Source organism: Aquarana catesbeiana, linkage group LG01, assembly GCF_042186555.1.
Source record: "Aquarana catesbeiana isolate 2022-GZ linkage group LG01, ASM4218655v1, whole genome shotgun sequence".
NCBI classification, from domain to species: domain Eukaryota; kingdom Metazoa; phylum Chordata; class Amphibia; order Anura; family Ranidae; genus Aquarana; species Aquarana catesbeiana.
The window spans coordinates 60,336,989-60,351,518 of NC_133324.1; the positions used below are offsets into that span (position 1 = coordinate 60,336,989).

Below are 14,530 nucleotides of genomic sequence, written 5' to 3' on the forward strand. Positions count from 1 at the left end.
ATTAATGAAGAACCACACAGTCTACTAGAAAAGTAGGATGAAGTTTCTTTATGAGAATTAGAGGAAATCGCTGCATGTAGTTGATTAACACTTGAAATTTAAAAATGGCTAGTAATTGTTGTTACAAGTCACCCAAAGAGACCTTCAGATAGATATTAAATATAAAAAATAAATAGGGAATAGCTACTGGTTTAGTTATACATGTGATTATGATGGTGATCGACTTAATAAAAAAAACAACAGGAGCAGATGGACAATGCCATGATGGTGGCCAATGAACCAGAAATCTAGCTGCGGCAAGTAAAGTAGAGGAGATCCTGTCCTGAGTAGAACTTCACATTTTAGCCTGGTCAACTGTGTACATTTTAAGGCATAACAAATTTAAAGGCAGGTTTCCTCAGCTGCTAGCATCTAGACCAGGGACAGTGGTCTCTACACACATAGATGTTCCAGAACTATGCCACAGGTGAAGGAAAACTGATTTGGACCTCCCAACCCCCAGGTTCAACAACAACTGGACAGGTTTGTATCTAGGTGCAGGAACCCACTGGTGGATGCTCTGGTTGCTCTGTGGGACGCAGTAGACCGTGACCTATTCCTTTCCACCCCAGAAACTTCATCCTCATCTCTTCTGCAAAGTTGAGATGGAGGGAATTTTGATGATCCTCTTTGCTTTGGGTTGGCCCAGGCAGATGTGGTAGGCTGACCTAAAATTTCTGGCAGGTATACCATGGGCCTGTCAGGCTGTTCAGATCTACTGTACCAAGGGCCCATTTTCCACCTTGCATCTTAGTCACTGGCCTTAATGGCATGGTTGTTTAAACCCAGGGGCACCTTATGCCTCGTTTCCACTGAGCGGATCGGTTCGGTACGGTACGCTATTTTGGGTGTTTCCATTATGAAAGCGGCCCATACAACCGAACCGTACCGCTCCATTCAGGGTCCTGCTTCAGATGTGGGGCCATAGAAAATGGAACAGTTCGGTTAGGGCAGAGCTACGATACATTCCACTGATTGGCTGACAGAAAACCCTCTGCTGTGCTATGCTGAGGCATTTTTTCTAAACCCTGTATGGCCCCTTGTGGTCCCACTTGCAGTGGAAACGCTCACCAGAATAGACCGGACCATTCTAGGCCATTCAAACTGTACCGACCCGAACCGATCCGCTCAGTGGAAACGAGGCATTAGAGTCTATAAATTCTACAATGCTGAAGGATAGGAAGTGCACTTCCCGCAAGGTCCATCATTAGAAGTGGAAGGTTTACTTCACCTGGTGTGAGTCCAAGGACTTCCACCCTAGTAGCAGGATTTTCTCCTTCCTGCAGCTGTTTCTTCACCACGTTTTTGGTTCTGAGATCCATCAAAAGTAAAGTCTCTGCACTTCCCATTCTGTTTCAGAGACCGCTGGCTTTTTGACCTCCTGATTAAATCCCTTGTTCAGGGGGGTCTCCTATGTGATACCCTAAGTAGTTGTTCCTTCCTATGTCCCTCAAAGGGTAATGAAGAAAGTAGGATTTTATTGGATCCATTGAGTGCCACAGGGCCCACCCCTCTGTGTTTCTAAAATTTTATTCAAAATAAATCAAATAGAATTGGTAAATGGGTAGGCAGGAGGATCTGGGGAGGGGTTTAATGCCGCGTACACACGAGCGGACTTTACGGCAGACTTTGCCCGGCGGACTTTTCGACGTACGGACTTGCCTACACACAATCCACCAAAGTCCGTCGAATTCGTACGTGATGACGTATGACCGGACTAAAACAAGGAAGTTCATAGCCAGTAGCCAATAGCTGCCCTAGCGTGGCTTTATGTCCGTCGAACTAGCATACAGACGGCGGACTTTTCGACCGGACTCGATTTCGACGGATTAATTTAAAACATGTTTCAAATCTAAGTCCGTCCAACTTTTGAGAATACAAAGTCCGCTGGAGCCCACACACGATCGAATTGTCCGACCAAATCCCGTCCGCCGGGCAAAGTCTGCCGTAAAGTCCGCTCGTGTGTACGCGGCATTAGTCTGCCCATTGATGAGCTAAAAATATCTGGCTTGCACACACACCTTTTTTTATTTATCTTTGTACATTGGAAGTTGTGTGTGTGTTGGTTTTTTTTTTTTTTTTTTCTTTTTTTATTTATTTATTTATTTTATTTTATTTATTTTTTTAATTCTTCTTCTGAATGAAAACTTTAGATCAGTAATGATTGGTACCCAAAGACCTCAGCGTTTTTTTTTTTTTTTTTTTTTTTCTTTTTATAAAACAGTAAAAATATTACATTGCTGACATGAGACTTGCCATTCATAAGAATTGCAAACAATACTGATCTGATAAATCCAGGTTAATACATTTATGTATTTATCCAAAATCATGAAAACTTTTTTTTTTAATGCAGGTACCGTCTGCGTTTGAATCTTTCTTGATTTTGAACTGCTGTAATCCTACTTCCCAAGAGTCCCACATTCTACCGGGACTGTGCCGGATTTTGACAGAAATCCCACAGTCCCACGGAACCGTGCTTCATCATCCTGCAACGTGCCGGGTGTGGCTATTCTGCACAGCAGGTACAGGGCAGGAGAAATGATAGCTGAAACTAAACAGCATCCTGTCCACAGTTAAGTAAAAGTATGTTCCTGTCAATGGGATTTGTTACTAATTCGATGCCCTGTAATTGCCTCCAATCGGGATGTGTTAATAACTATCATGTGGCAGTGCCAGACCTTTCCTGATTGGCTGCAGTTCCAAAACTTCTGAATGATTATAGGTAGGGCTGAAACAACTAATCGATTAATCGACAACTAATCGATTATGAAATGAATCGATTACTATTTTCATATTCGATTAATCGGCCAGTAACATAATGGGGTTAAAAAAAACCCTTACAGTAGTGATTACAGTGGAATCTCTGTTTGCGAGTAATGCGGTTAACAAGCGTTTCGCAAACCGAGCACTGTATTTCTAAAAATCCTAACTCAGTTTGCGAGTGTTGTCTCGCAAAACGAGCAGGATTCAGGCCAAAAGCGGTGTGCAGTATCGCTTTTGGCATGAGGTGGGGGGCGCCGGAGCCGAGCAGAGCCGAAAGTGGCCGTTCGGAAATGCACGGAAAAACCCGAAGACAGTTGGGCTGACATCGGCAAACCTCGGAAAGGCTCGTGAACTGAGTCTTTCCGAGGTTTGCCGAGGTCAGCCGAAGTGTCCCTCGGGCCTTTTCGGCTGTTTGCGAGGCTCTCCGGCGCCCCCCGCCTCTGGCCGCATGCGGTATTGCATCCCATTGAAGTCAGTGTGGAACAAATTATTTTCGTTTACGTTGACTTCAGTGGGAAAACTCGCTTTGATATGCTAGTGCATTGGATTACGAGCATTCTCCTGGAACGGATTATGCTCGTAATCCGAGGTTCCACTGTATCTGCTTTTTTTTTTTTTTTTTTTTTTGTGCTATAAAGGGCTCATTTTAGTTTTTTTAACCCCATTAGGTTACTAAACGTCTTAGACCTGGTTCACATCTATGTGTTTATTGGTGCTTTTTGCAGAAACGCACTACAATTCATCTACATGGTTTCTTATGGGACACGTTCACATCTATGCTTTTTTTCAGCCGCTGCGTATTTGGAAAGGGTCCGGGACTTTATTTATTTATTTATTTTTTTAGGGTCCTTTCACACTGGGGCGGTTTGCAGGCGCTATTGCGCTAATAATAGCGCCTGCAAACCGACCCAAAAGTTCCCCTTCTTTCATTCCAGTGTGAAAGCCCCGAGGGCTTTCACACTGGAGCGATGCGCTGGCAGGACGGAAAAAAAAGTCCTGCTAGCAGCATCTTCGGAGCGGTGAAGGAGCGGAGTGTATACCACTCCTTCACCGCTCCTGCCCATTAAAATCAATGGGATGGCACGGCTATACCGCCGGCAAAGTGCCTCTGCAGAGGCGCTTTGCGGTGGTTTTTAACCATTTCTCGACCGCTAGCGGGGGGGGGTAAAACCGCCCCCCGCTAGCGGCCGCATACCGACGGTAAAGCTTTACCGCCGCCGCCCGTCCCAGTGTGAAAGGGCTCTTATGCAAAACTGTGCATTTTTGGTTCAATATACTTCAATGGAGAAGCTGCAGAAAAGCATGTAATGCGTCCTTGCAGCAATTTGTGTTTTTTATTCTGCCCAACAAATTGGCCAAAAAAAAATGGCAAAAACACAAATCGCAGCAAAATCACGTGTGCAAAAATCAAAACGCACAGCAAAAAGCACTGCAGAAACAGATCAACAAAAGCAATCTGCATAGGTGTGTACCGAGCCTTATACTGGCCACACGGATCGATTTATAAAATCGAACGAATATTCTTAAAATGACATTTTCTTTGAAGGTAGACATTGTTTGTTTTTTTTTAAATAAAAAAAAAATGACCCTTTTAATAGTATATACAGTATATCTCTCCTCTAATAGTTTATACAGTATATCTCCTCTAATAGTATGTACAGTATATCTCTTCTAATAGTATGTACAGTATATCTCTTCTAATAGTATGTACAGTATATCTCTTCTCTAATAGTGTATACAGTATATCTCTCCTCTAATAGTATATACAGTATATCTCTTCTAGTATATACAGTATTTTTCTCCTCTATTAGTGTATACAGTATCTCTCTTCTAATAGTGTATACAGTATCTCTCTTCTAATAGTATACACAGTATATCTCTTCTAATAGTATGTACAGTATATCTCTTCTAATAGTATGTACAGTATATCTCTTCTAATAGTATATACAGTATATATCTCTTCTGTCTGTTATTCTCAGAGTGGATTAGATACTTTGCTCCCTAACCATATAGTTGGTTATTTATATTTACCACTGCATAGAGATATTTAAGATTAAATTGCCTTTTTTTTTCAAACTTTACATATTAACTAAATTATACACCACACTTTCTTTTTAGGGTTATTAACCGATTAATCTAAAAAATAATTGACCAGCTGATCGATTATGAAAATAATCGTTAGTTGCTGCCCTAGTTATATGTTAGAATGTCGGTTTCTCTGCAGTACTGGAGGCATTGGTGGTAATGAAAGTAAGAGAAACCGTTTTGATTTTAAAGACGGTCACTTTAGGATGGGATGATCATGTTCTTGTTCAAATGACAATACACAGTGAATTAGACTTTGAATCCATGATGTGTGATGTGCCTTTTGTGTGTTTTGCTCTTTAGGAATGATCAGACTACTGATCTTCTAGCAACATGGGTGCCAACAGCAGCACGATTAGTGAACTCTCTGAGAACGACTATTTGAAGAAACTGTCCGGAACAGAGACCATTTCTGAGAATGAGCCCTTCTGGAACCAGCTCCTGTCTTTCACCTTCTGCACCCCAACAAACAGGTGAGCACAAGACAATTTAATCTAAATCCTAAAACATACATGTAATATATTGCAGCTTACCAGTTCGTAGATGTGGTGGCTGCATCTGTTTACATTATTTCAGACCCTTTTCCTTTATGTTGACGGTAACACATTTGCGGCCCTAGGACAGGACAAGAAAAGGGATGAGCTTGTGCGTTTGGAGCGAGGTTCAGGTCCAAACCTGGATGTCGGCTTTTATTTCTGGTAGATAATCTGTGGGCCCAGGATTCTCCTCACTGGAGCTGATCTGGAAATGCTTGTGAATTCTTTGACCTAATTTGGACATATTTGGTCAAATTCATTGGACCAGGTTTGAACCTGAACCCTGTTCTAAACAAACGCCGGCTCTAGACAAAGCAGTGTTAGCACTACAGAGTTGACTGAGAGAACTGGGAACAGAGAAAATTAGGAGGCAAAGGCAGAGAATCATTGGAGGTTATAGCTGAAATTTCTGGCAGATCAATGAATATTTTGTTGCACTTATTAAACAGATTTAACAAAATGCTTTAAATGGTACTGTATATTTACCAGAAATAAAGGGGGCAAAAGAAGTTAAAGTGGTTCTATAGGCTGGGTGTTTTCTTACCTTAAAGAGAAGCTCCACCCAAAAGGAGAAGCTTCACTTGTTTGCACCCCCCCCCCCCTTTCCACCGCCACATGCGGCACTTTTTCGGGGGGAGAGGGTACCTGGTTTTGACAGGTACCCGCTCCCACTTCCTTGTAAGATCACCGTGCGGTGATCCACGACATTTCCTGCTCCTCCTTTTTTTCCTCACTGCCTTCTAGGGGGACACAGAGGTCTCAGAAGTCAGTATGACCATTCAGTAAGCACAGCGCAACTTGCGCATGCACAGTATGTAACCGGCTATGAAGCTTCACTTCCTGTGTTCTTTACTACAGATGCCGTCTACTGCACCCGAGGCCGATTGATGAATCGGCTAGCGGTGCTTACATTGCAGGATCCCTGGACAGGTAAGTGTCCTTATTAAAAGTCAACAGCTACAGTATTTGTAGCTGCTGACTTTTAATTTTTTTTTTAAAGACTGAAACTTCTATTTAAAATGCATTCCCTGCATTATAGTAACCCCCCCCCTTCACTACACTTACCTTAGCCTGTTGGGAATCCAGCAATGTGCCTGGCTGCAATCTTCTCTCCTTTCTTTCACTTCTTGCATTGAATTGCGCAGCAACAGGAGCCATTGGTTCCTGCTGCTGTCAATCAAATGCTGTGAGAAGGATCTGTGGGAGTGGGACTGAGCTGTGTGTGTGTGTGTGTGTGTGTGTGTGTGTTTGTCTATGGACACAGACAGCACAGCTCAGGAGCAAGCCTGCAGGTGTGCCCCATAGAAAGCGGCTTGCTATTGGCACACAGAAGAAGAGGAGCCTGGAGCGCCAGTGAGGGGACACCAGAAGTGGAGGGTCAAAACCATTGCACAAAACATGTTTGTTATTCTAATTAAAAAAAAAAAAAAAATTCTAGACTTTACAATCACTTTAATTGTTGGGGTTTAGGTCTAGCTATATTTGTTTTTCTTAGTTTTGGAAAGCGTATGGAATGATTGGAACCCCTGTTTGGGTTTTACCGCTATCTGAAGCTTCTGTGAGAAAAAACTGTAAGAGGGATACAGACGGAAAAATGCTGATGGATTAATTAGCCTTCCTCTATTCTAAAAAAATCAAAAAAAAATGCTTGATTCCATGTTGCAGATTTTCCCTACTTACTGCCTGGTGAAACCATTGTCACTTGAATGTTTCCGAGAACGTCCGTCACTTACTGACGTGGTCTCTATGCTCTGCAGCAGTGTATTATACAGCCCCAGGGGATATGTCCGTAATGGCCTAGGCTCCCAGAAGTGGCTCGAATGATGGGAGTTGTCACTCTGCAGCCTGTGGGACACAGTAATGGAGAGGAGGAAGTTTTGTAGAAAAAAACATTTTTATTATTTTAAAAGAGAAGTACGGGTTTACAAAACACACATACTTGGCTACAGCATCGCTCTGATGCTGCAACTATCCCTCGCTGGCTCTAAACTGAGAACTGAGCAATCGGAGACCGCTGATCGCTCAGTTCTCAGACTTCAGTGAGCAGAGAGCTGGCGACTGTCAGTCACCTGCTCTTCTCTCTCTTCCCTCCAGTGTTCACTGGGCTGTGGAGGTGACGGGAGCGGTTGGCACAGGCTGTCAGAGGTGTACTGAGAGGCTAAGCCAGCTGCCAGTCAGGCTTCTGGGCGGATTCCCACATTAGCCCGCTGTCGGCTGAATTTGGGACACAGGAGTGCAGAACTAAATGCATGCACTTTTGTAACCCCCAGGAGAAGAAGAACCAAAAAGATCTGCTTTAACAAGATTTGGGCTTTTTTTTTTTTTTTATTATAGTGGCATTGGGTTTAATGCGAATGCAGCAACAGTGAGGGTCTGTGATAGTAAGGGTCAAGGCCAGAGCCTTCATTTGGGTGAATTCATAATTGCTGTCTCTGATATCTATGCTAGATGCTGATTTATTCCACCCTGGCCATTCATGAAAAAAAAATCTCTTTTGGGCAGACTTACCTTTGTATGAAGTTGGGGAGAGTAGGAAGGTATCTGTGATTACAGCTGCAGTTTATATTGCTGTCTGTCTGGGCCTGCAGCATTTTCTGTTTTATCAAAGTTATTTACTTGTTTTATCTCTATAGCTTGTAGCTATAAAATCCTGGCAGTGCTGTACTTTTATAACTGTTATTTGATGTCAACGCCAGGACAAGGAAGCAACAGGAAACCTTTTAAAGTATACTATATATCTGGCTGCACAAAAAAATAAAAAATCCTTCAGCACATCACTAAAATAACTGAAGAATGATGAATCATGAAAAATATCAGATGAGTTGCCGGAAATCCAGAGAATTTCCTAAGGTGAGCGGACAACATACTGACTAGGGTTGTCCCGATACCGATACTAGTATCGGTATCGGCACCGATACCGAGCATTTGCCCAAGTACTTGTACTCGGACAAATGCTCCCGATGCTTCCGCCGATACTATGACAGTCAGAGGTGATCAGCGTGTGGGGGAGTTACAAGCTTCTCCCCCCGCGGCTTTCAGTGACATACAGCGGTGATCGGTGCTTGTAACTCCCCCACACGCGATCACCGCTGACTGTCACCTCATCCTCCTCCATGCCCCCTCCGTTCCTCTGTCCCCCTATGCTGTTCCCCTCTGTTGCTCTGTCCCCCTCCATTCTGGCGTTCCGCTGTCACCCTCCGTTGTTCTGTCCTCCTCCGTTACACTGTCCTCCTCCTCTGTCCCCCTCTGTTGTTCTGTCCCCCTCCGCTGTCACCCTCAGTTGTTCTGTCCTCCTCCATTACACTGTCCTCCTCCTCTGTCCCCCTCTGTTGTTCTGTCCCCCTCCGCTGTCACCCTCCGTTGCTCTGTCCTCCTCCGCTGTCCCCCTCTGCTGTGTGAATGGACAGAGTCAGCTGACTGTCTATTCACATAACTGAAACATTGTAATCTCCTGTGATTATGATGTGTCAGTTTATGAATGGAGAGGAGCCGCTGTCTTCTCTCCATTCATTCTCAGTGCAGCTGAGGCTGCAGAGAAAGGGACTGGGGAATCTATCCTCTGTCTCTTTCTCTGTCTCAAAGGGGAGACATCAGAGGTCTGTTAAGACCCCTGATATGTCACCAAAGCCCCCCAACAGGGCTGATAAAAAAAAAAAAACACATATTGCAATAAAGAATAAAAAAAAAAAAATGATTGTAAAAAAATAATGAATGTAAATAAAAAAAAAAACACACAGAAACCGTTCACCCCCTAACCACCCCACCCCCCCTTAAAAAAAAAAAAAAAAAAAAAAAAAAACACTGTCACGTGACATTAAAAAAAAGTATCGGTAATCGGTATCGGCGAGTACTTGAAAAAAAGTATCGGTACTTGTACTCGGTCCTAAAAAAGTGGTATCGGGACAACCCTAATACTGACTGCCTCTGCTGCACTGAAATCCTGATCAGTGTTGTCAACTCTGCCAGAGATCCCCTTCTGGACTACAGGACACCTCCTCATTTTTTAGTTTTTCAATATATTATATTTAATATTAGTATTTAAATCTAGCAGTTGAGAACCATGCAGGACCAATAATACTACCTGGGATTTCAGTGCAGCAGAGACAGATGGACATGTCCTTTTTTTTTTTTTTTTTTTTTTTTTTTTTTTTTAAACAATAATTCTTATTTAGTTTTCTGAATACAAAGAGGGAAAATAAACAAAGAAAAAGGGGGTTGTACATCATGTATCATACCTCAACAGGCAACATAAATTGTGATAAAGCTAATTACAGCCCGGAAAATCATGCATTAACCCTACAATTGTAACACCCATGCATGGCCCATAAGGGCTATCATGTGGAATGATAATTGTTGTCTCCTATCACCAGTCACCCCCTTGGGAACTCACTGTGACTTGGTGGTGGAGTCATCCCCGTAAATCCTTGCACAAATCCGTTTTGTTTTTATTTCCCCCTCCCCCCATTCCGTCTTTGCGTATTGTCCATCAAACCTCCAAACATAACCTAGGAGAGGAAGGAAGTGCTTTTAACTGTACAAGTAAGAAGAGTATTGGTACATGGTTAATGCTCCATAGTTCAACCGCATAGCCGTTGGTTCCCATGTACTGTCCAGCTTACTTGTTATAATTTCCGTCTGGTCAGGTCAATACCTAGACCAGCTCTTTAATCCAATAATTGGGCCCTTGCGCTTGCCCCCCACCTCCTCGAGGCGTCAGGAGCCCGCGATGCCCATTTTCCTAACATAATAAGATGAAAGAGAGGCATGAGAAAAGGACAGAAAATGCAGTAATCCAAGAACTGTTAATAAAAGAGAGAGGAAGAAGAATAAGGGAAGGGAGTAGAGAGGGGGGGGTAGAGAGTAGTGTATGGGGTGGGTGCACTCCTACTAAGTGTGAAATGTTTCACCTTCCAGGTGTCTTATGAGGTTGTAAGATATCCGATCCAGGGTTCCCATATTTTATTGAACCCAGTTAATTGATCCTTCAAAATTGCCGAAAGGCGTTCATTTACCATTATCCACGAGAGTTTTGCTTTAAGTAAGTAAAAGGGAACCGAGCAGGACTTCCAAGATTTCGCTATCGAGATTCTGGCCGCCATAAATATAAATGCTATAAGTCTGCGCATTGATTTTGATGCCCCCTCCACTGGGCGTCCCAACAGTGCGTGCAGAGGCGATTTAATTAGATTCACTTGCGTGAGGGAGTAGATAAAGTTATATGTTTGTATCCAAAATCTCCTCACTTTGGGGCATGTCCACCAGGTGTGGAACATGGTGCCATCTGTTTTACATCCCCTAAAACACCGGGGGGACGCCCCTGGGACGAAGGTCGCTATCCTTTCCGGGACCATATACCACCTCATTAAAACTTTATAGTTCGCCTCTATCAAGGAGGTATTAATAATCGATTTAGATGCGTTTTGTATTATTTTGCTCCATTCTTCAGGTGGCAGGACTGTGTCCATATCCTGTTCCCATTTTTGCATGTAAAATAGTTTTTGGGAGGTCGAGGCCAAGATGTTGTATATCATTGATATGTGACCCGTGTGCTTATCGAAAGTCCTGCAAAGATTTTCCATTGAGGAAAAGGTGGTGAGATCTGAGGTGCGATTCAGTGTCGCCAAAAAGTGTGATATCTGTGTATAACGGAAAAGCTCCGAATTTGGTAGGTCATATTTTTCTCGTAAGGAAATTCTCGACAAAGCACCTCTATGGTCACAAAAGTCTGCTATACGCATCAAGCCCTTGTTAGTCCACCACGAGAAGTTTTTGGGGTGGAGACCCAGGGTGAACCTAGCGTTTCCAAATATCGGAGCTAGGGGGCTATGCTGGGATTTAAACTTGTAGGTAACCGCCAGTCGATCCCATAACTCTAATGAGAACGACAAACTTGGGCACAAGATTATCGGCCTGTCTTTCGCCTTCATCCACATAAAGTGACTGATCTCTTTGTCTGGATATGGAGAGGATTCTATCGACATCCAGAGAGGTTTAGTTTGTTGTGTGTGAAATCTGATTAATTGGGACATTTGTGCCGCCTGAAAATATTTAATTAAATCAGGCATTCCCAGGCCCCCATTCAATTTTGGGGTATATAGTGTACGCCTATTCACCCTAGGTCTCTTATGTCCCCAAACGTAGTCCAACAGCCTATTCTGGAATTTCTGTATGTCTTTTTTTATTATTGATATCGGGAGAGTTCTAAATAAATATAATACCTTTTGGCAAAACATTCATTTTTATCGAGTACAGCCTTCCAAGCCACGACGGGGGATTATTAGACCATTTTTTAAGATCTTCTAAAATTTTCTTAAAAAGGGGGGGGTAATTATGTCTGTACAATGTTGTCAGAGTAGGAGTCAGGTATATACCTAAATACGGTAATGTCTCACTCTGCCATTTAAATGGGAATGTTTGTTGCAGGGCTTGAATTATATGTGTCTGCAAGGAGACCCCAAGTGCCTGTGATTTAGAGTGGTTTACTTTGAGTCCCGTAAATTCTGTGAATTGTCTCAGTACTACTTGCAGGTTAGGCAGGGAGGTGACCGGGGAGGATAGAATTAATAGTATATCATCCGCGAACAATGCGCATTTGTGTTCGCGCTCGCCACAGCGTACTCCCAGTATATTCTGGTGTTCACGGATTTTGATGGCCAGTGGTTCTAGGGCCAAAATAAATAGTAAGGGGGACAAGGGACAGCCCTGTCTAGTCCCTCTGAGTATTTTTATGTTTTGGGATTGAAGGCCTTTTATTATCAGATTTGCCGTGGGGTCGCAATATATTGTTTTAAGTGTGGTCAGGAATTGTGGTCCAAACCCGTATTTCCTTAGGATAAAAAAAAGTAGTCCCAGGATAGCGAATCGAACGCTTTGTGTATGTCTAATGAAACCAATAATGCCCCTCTCCTTCCCCCCCCGTCCCAGCCCGAGTTCAAGGCAGAAATTATATCGATAATGCGTCTGGTTTGGTCCGGGGCCTGTCTATGTGGAACGAATCCTGTCTGGTCTGGGTGTATGTATTGTGATATAAACGAGTTCATGCGGGTTGTCAGTATTTTTGTCAGTATTTTAAGGTCAACGTTGATCAATGAAATGGGGCGGTAGTTCGTGCAGTCTCCGTGATCTTTATTGGGCTTAGGGATAACATGTATAAAGGCCTTGTTTTCGTGAGGTGGTAAAGGGGATCCCTTTCTTAGTGAGTTGTAGAAAGAACAAAGGTGTGGAACCAGAGCCTCCGCAAATTTGCGGTAATAGTGGCCCGAAAATCCGTCAGGGCCCGGTGATTTCGACGGGTTCAGGGATTTTATAGCTTCCGCCACTTCATTCGCTGTAAACTCTGCCTCCATCACCTCTGTGTGGTCGATAGATAGTGTGGGGAGTTGGATATCTTTTAGGAATCCTTCCACCTTATCCTCACAAAAGTTGTTTTTAGGGGAGTCATAGAGCTCTGAATAAAACTTGTAAAATTCCTGTAATATAAGCTGAGGGTTTTGTGTCACTTGTCCAGTCTGTAGTCTTAATTTAGGGAGCGCGGGGTTGTATGGTCTAGGGTTGAGTTTTCTTGCTAATAGCCTATTGGGTTTATCTCCCATTGTGTAATAGCGATGTTTGGTCCATCTTACATATCTTTCGGCTTTTGTAGTGAGACTAAGGTTTAATGCTGTTCTGGCTATGTCTATCTTATTCCTCAAGTCTGTATGTGGGTCAGATTTTTGTTCTCGCATTAGTCTATACAACTCTTCCTCTTGTTGTTCGATATCTTGTGTGCGTTCCCTTTTGACCTTAGTAGCTAGCTGTATTAGTCTGCCACGTATGGTAGCCTTGTGGGCTGCCCATATCATCTCTGGGGAGGAGATTGACGCCTTATTGTCTTGAAAATATTGTTGTATTGCTTTTTCCACTTCTGTGAATATTACAGGATCATTCAGTAGTGACTCGTTCAATCGCCAGGTCGAACGACGTGGCTTAGACCAGAGGTTTGATAAAGTAGCTTGGACCGCTGAATGATCCGACCATGCAATGGGAGTTATTCTAGTTGTCAAGATATAGGGTAGCAGAGGAGACAGCGTGAGGAGATGGTCAATGCGGGAATACGTTTTGTGGACATGTGAGTAGAATGTGTAATCCCGAACTGTGGGGTGAGTGTCCCTCCAGAGATCGATAAGATCATGGCTGTGTAATAAGCGTGCTAACTTATTGCTTTGTTTAGGAGTATGTTTCAAGATCGCTTTTCGGGGATCTGATTTATCTAGAATCTGGTCTAGGGAAGTATTACTGTCTCCTCCTAGTATCACGTGTCCCACAAAGTGGGGTGCTATAACTTCCAGCATATTTTGAAAAAAGTTTATCTGACCGACATTGGGGGCGTAATAGGAGAGAAATGTGACCTCACTCTCATCAATCTTACCAGCGACCATTATGTAACGACCCTCTCTGTCTCTTATCACGTTGGTGGGTGTAAAGGGGACCCGTTTGGCAAAACAAACGTCTACTCCTCTTTTTTTGTCTGGTCCGTTAGACAAGAAGACTGTCGGATATCTTGCACTGAGGTATTTTGGGGCTGAGGTTCGTGAAAAGTGTGTCTCCTGTATAAACAGAATGTCTGTCCCCATCTTGTGGTATTGTTGGAAGGCCTTGGTCCGTTTTATGGGGGAGTTCAAGCCCTGTGCGTTATGTGTCAGTATAGTGTAAATAGTTTTTTTCCTACCCGTCATGGTGTTTATGTGGAAGGCCGTACTCACGTTTTAGATGTCGCAGGATATCTGGTCGGAAGTCTGCAGAGTTATATTCGTGGATCTTTGCGTGGGGTAGGAGTGCATCCAGGGAGTGGGTGGGATAAAGGGAGGAAAAAGAGACAGAGTTAGGATTATTAAAACATTTATAATGATGCATTATGTTTAATTGTTTCAACAGGTAGAACCCATAGAAAAAGGAGAGTTCCAAGAAATAAAAAGATAAAAAGAAAAAAATCAAATAAAGTAGAAGGGGCGCCAAAAAGGCGCCTGCACACCGCATCGCAGTGTGGCTTCAGGGGTTGTACTGCCCCTGTGTAATAGTCGTGAAGTTGTCTCCCTTATCCAGTTGAGACAAGTTCACCTTAAGTGGCA

General features: G+C 43.2%; 1 protein-coding gene across 3 annotated transcripts in view; it reads left to right on the forward strand.

The window, feature by feature from the left end:
- Nucleotides 1–14,530, forward strand: part of DYM (dymeclin) — a 566,463-nt gene that overhangs the window by 31,892 nt on the left and 520,041 nt on the right. For all 3 annotated transcript variants that reach the window (XM_073619238.1, XM_073619231.1, XM_073619222.1), the window contains exon 2: nucleotides 5,191–5,360. In XM_073619238.1, the coding sequence (XP_073475339.1) occupies nucleotides 5,221–5,360 (140 nt within the window). In that variant the 5' untranslated portion in view covers nucleotides 5,191–5,220. The remainder of the gene's footprint in view (nucleotides 1–5,190; nucleotides 5,361–14,530) is intronic.